Below are 5,072 nucleotides of genomic sequence, written 5' to 3'. Positions count from 1 at the left end.
TACTTGAAAAATGATAAATTTGCTTGTTTCTCAGACTCTTGTACAGAACGTCGACCTCTTCTCCTTTTTCTCTATTTCCACATGCTCCCTGTTATAAGTACATTACTTAGTTAAGCTCTACATTTCAATTGAAATTAGTAATGTATACAATCACAAAGTAGCTCCAAACATACTTCAAGTGGCTGTCAATTTCTGGACAGTTGAGAAGAACATGCGTATGAGCTCGCTTCTTCTCCTCATCAGTTAACATAAACTTTTTTCCCTTTTCTAAAGCTCGTCCCTTTGTAACAAACAATGGCAACCCAGGTCTGACGATGTTATTAGGGTCATTAGCATTACGAGACAGTCTGACGATGTTATTAGGGTCATCAGCATTACGAGACAGTCTGATTCTTTCTGATTCAGTATCACCTGATAAATACATGGTACAAAATGAGAGACACTCATCTATTATGTATCCTTCAGCAATGCATCCTTCAGGTTGAGCCTTATTGCGAACATACAACTTCAATGTGTGCAGAAACCTAAACACAAACAGTTTAATTAATCATGCCAAGAGATGAACATATCAATGAAACTAAACGCATAAAATACATTTACCTTTCAATTGGATACATCCATCTATATTGAACTGGGCCTCCAATTGCAGCTTCATAGGCCAAATGAATTGGTAAGTGCTCCATTATATCAAAAAATGAGGGTGGCATTATACACTCCAACTCACATAGCGTTAAGGCTATCTTGACCGATAAATCTTCAAAATAAGATTTTGAACCAACCTTCGTGCACAATTGTCTAAAAAATCCACTCAATTCAAGTAAGACCTTAATAAGCTTTTTACACTTAATAGGCCAACGAATGGCAATTGGCAGTAGATATTGCATAATGATATGACAATCATGGCTCTTCAAGCCAACAAACTTTCTTTCTTCAACTCGGACACAACTGCCAATATTGGAAGACCAGCCATCTGGGGGTCAATAGTCAGCCATGACTTCACACATCATCGTTTTCTCATCTTTTAACAGATTAAAGCTAGCTGGAGGATATATGGTATCGTTATTCCCTTCAGTGGTTACAGGATGAAGACCATGCTTGACATTGAGAAGAACCATGTTGTTTCGAGCATTTTTACTATCTTTATTTTTCCCTTGCAGTCCAAGTAAGGTACCAAGAACACTATCAGTGACATTTTTCTCAATATGCATGACATCTAAATTATGTCGCAATAAAAGATGCTCCCAGTAAGGCAATTCAAAAAATATACTCCTCTTCCTCCAATTACCAAAGTCCTCCTCAGGCGGTGTTTGATCATTCCGCTTACGTTTTCGAGTTCCTTTTTTCTTTTTCCTTCTCCCAAATTTAATTATCAAACCACGAGTTGCTCTTAGACATTGTGAACCCGTCAAACCATTTGGGTGAGGTCTTCGTTCAACCTTACCATTGAAATTATTCTTCCATCCGCGGTAGCGGTGATCATCACACAACCATCGACGAGCTCCCATAAATACCAACTTTTTACAATTCTTGAGCCTAACTAACTCTGTATCTTCAACACATACCTGACAAGCTTTGAAACCTTTTGTGCTATAACCAGATAACATGGCATATACAGGAAAATCATTAATAGTCCATAACACAGCAGCTCGCAGCCTAAACATTTCTTTCTTGATTGCATCATATGTCTCTACTCCTTCATTCCACAACATCTTGAGCTCTTCCACTAATGGCTGTAAGTACACATCAATATTATTACCGGGTCCTTTTGGGCCTGGTATAAGCAATGATAAGAACAAGTATGGCTGTTTCATGCATAACCAAGGAGGTAGATTGTAAACAGACATCACAACAGGCCATGTACTATGTATAGTCCTACTCATTCCAAAAGGATTAAAACCATCACTAGCCAAACCCAAGCGGACATTACGACACTCGTTACCAAAATCTGGATACTTTTCATCCAAATGTGCCCAAGCTGGAGAATCGGCAGGGTGTCGAAGAACCCCGTCTTTTGTCCGAACTTTAGAGTGCCAAGACATATCATCTGCAGTATGGCGAGACATATACAAACGCTGCAATCTAGGAGCCAATGGAAAATAAAGTAAAGTCTTAGCAGCTTTTGGTTTTCCACCATCTTCATTGCCATTTTTCTTCTTAATCCATCGGCTAGCACCACAATGCTCACAAGACTGATCTTGTTCGTGGTCTTTCCCCCAATACAACATACAATCATTAGGACATGCATCAATGTTTTCATATGACAACCCAATGTCCTTGATCAATTTTTTGGTCTTGTGAAAATTCTTCGGAAGTGTCGTGCTTTTAGGAAAGGTATCTCTCAATAGATCAAGAGTTTCTTCAAAAGATCCATCACTATTTGAGTGTGAACTCTTAATATTATATAACCTCACTAAAAATTCAAGCTTCTTTACTCGTGCTCCAAGAAAAAGATCTGTGTTTGCATCTTCAAGTAACTTGTAGAACTTTTGGGCATCAACAGATGAATTAGAGTTTTCAGCTCCAACTACCTCTGGAGAAGAAGGCATGGTCATATGATCATGAAACCCAAATGCATCTTGCAACATATCAGCCATATCATGGTTTGGCATAACTTGCTGTGGGGATGAGGGATGTGTTGCCTCTTCATTTATTATGGGTAATTGTTCACCATGTGATGTCCAAGGAATGTCTACATAGTCATTCCACATGCCTACACAACGTATATGGTCCTCCACATCTTTCAAACCATGTCTCCATCGATTTTTACACTCTTTACAAGGACAATAGATTTTGCCAAGAACAGGGGAAATACTTTGCGCACAATCGATGAACAGTCGGAGTCCAGAAATATATTCATGACTTTCTCTATCAAGAAACACCTAATTTTTGTCCATATCCCTAAACTATTGAACCGCTTCAATAGAGAATCACTACAAAGAAATTTCCAAGCTCTCAAATATGCATGTAGATTTTCAGAACTCTATAACAAAAACTAAAACTTGAGGTGAAAAATATTGTAATCTAAGCATTGTAGTAAATTCTACTCCTGCATGATCAGACCTCATAAATGCAAATCTATCAACCTATTCCACCACCAACCATTTATGATCAACAACAAACCTTCGCACAAAAACCGAAACAAATCATAAAAATGGATATACCATCATAGTGAACATACATATTTATACATCCTCAAATCAAGAGAAGAGAATGACAAACCTGATATTAGATTCAGAACCGACAGAAGCTTGAGAACACACCAGTGCATCAAGTTTTAGAGAGAAAACATCAATGGCAGTTTGTTTCGAGTAGCTGGGTTTTATACATTATTTCATACGGATTTCTGTGAAAATCTAGAACATTTCTCACGAATATCTGTAGGTATAACGTACACCTCGGTAAACTGATAGTTGTCATGTCAAAATTTCACATTGATGTCCGTCCTTAAGAGTTTTACCTACAGAAGTCTGTGTCAAATTTAGTTCTTCACACGGATATCTGTGTAAACATTCCACACGGTTAAATGTGTAATTTGCATTTCACATGGATATCTGTGGGAATTAGGATTAGTTACGGAATACTGTAAATATATGGTCTATATATTGAAAAAGATAAATATTTTTAATTATTCCAATATTTCATTGTCACAGATGTCTGTGTGACTTATAATACACACAGATAGCTATGTGAAATGTTAATATTACACACTCTATTCCGTGCCCAATATTTTTTCACACAGATTTCTGTTACAGTTATAGTAGTATAAAGTAATGTGGGTCTAGAAAGGTCTATCCACACGGTTATATGTGTCATTGAGAGTTTGTCACAGATTTCCGTGAATTTAAAGTAATATGTGAGAATAAAATCCGTGTGAGATGTTTTTTTGCTAGTAGTGTTACCAAGCTTTTTTGACACCTGTCAAAAGAGCTCGGTAATCCAAAATTTGTTCATAAACATCCCCATTTGGACAAATATTTTGGGTGTTTATGAGTAATATCTGTTGGGTTTGGTGCTTATCTCTTCGGTACGTGGACATATTTGCTTGATATGAATTCATGATATTAATACATGGTTGGGTATGCACTTAATTAAGTGGTGTATAATCTACTTGTGTAATTTTGTCATAATGAAGATGAAAGCTCTCCGAGGACATAGGCGTGAATTTTGGCCAAACCTTGTTAAAACTTGTTGTCTTATTGGCTCGGTCGTGTATTTCTTCTTTCCATCTCTACTACTAGTACTTGCACGGCGGAAGGATTAATTTCCTAACAAAATCATGATCATCCACATAAATCAAAAATTTGACCAATAATCAGAGTTTAATCTAACTTGAGTAAGTAGAAATGAGCTTATTTATTTATGTTCTTCTTTTGGCTAAATAACAAGAAGTGAGCTTATGCACTTCTACGCCAAGAGATGATCGACCTATATTTATTGCTCCCAAAATGAGAGAAATGGATAAATCATTGGATTTTTTTTACTATACATAAGTGTATAGCATAGATCAAGTCGTGAGCCGTCCGATCGTCTTGAATTTTAAATTGCTAAATGATTAGACGGTTCACGGCTTGATGTATGCTATACACATATGTATATATAGCAGCCAAACCCTAAATCATTAATCTCCGATTTAAGGATAACAAACCACGGCTCCAAAAAAATGAGTCCGTCACACATCATATTCCATATATCCCTTTATTAACTGAAGTACTGAACTAGGTTTTACCATAATTTTCATGTTGGAAGTGATGAAATTCATTACCTTATCAAATAGGACAAGAATTAATTCGAATAACTGATGTATAAAGAGAATAAGAGAGGAAATAGTAGTCTCAAATTAATAGCATCAGAAGTAAGCGTAACAGACTGAAAAAAACTGCAGAGTACTTTGCAGTTAAGTAGCATATCAATTCTCAAGCAGCATATACTGCCGGAGAATGAACATTCTTACTTGAACTTAATACGATCTCTAATTACAATCCAAACAGTAGCCTTATACATATTAAACAGTACTGATCGATGAGTTGGAGAGAGAGAGAGAGAGAGAGAGAGAGAGAGAGAGAGAGAGATAG

At 36.6% G+C, this 5,072-nt stretch overlaps 1 protein-coding gene across 1 annotated transcript; it reads right to left on the bottom strand.

Moving 5' to 3' along the window:
* Positions 1-977: 977 nt before the first annotated feature.
* LOC101297990 lies at positions 978-2,708 on the bottom strand. Its single transcript, XM_004292365.1, has one exon. It carries the CDS (start codon positions 2,706-2,708, stop codon positions 978-980), a length of 1,731 nt encoding a protein of 576 aa, XP_004292413.1.
* Positions 2,709-5,072: the final 2,364 nt, after the last annotated feature.

The sequence above is a fragment of the Fragaria vesca genome, linkage group LG2, assembly GCF_000184155.1.
Source record: "Fragaria vesca subsp. vesca linkage group LG2, FraVesHawaii_1.0, whole genome shotgun sequence".
NCBI classification, from domain to species: Eukaryota; Viridiplantae; Streptophyta; class Magnoliopsida; order Rosales; family Rosaceae; genus Fragaria; species Fragaria vesca.
Note: the sequence above shows the minus strand (reverse complement) of the source record. Positions and strands in the feature narration are given on the sequence as shown.

Coding starts and splice junctions, on each gene's coding strand:
- LOC101297990 (XM_004292365.1), bottom strand. CDS start 2,708: ATGTGGAATGACTATGTAGACATTCCTTGGACATCACATGGTGAACAA.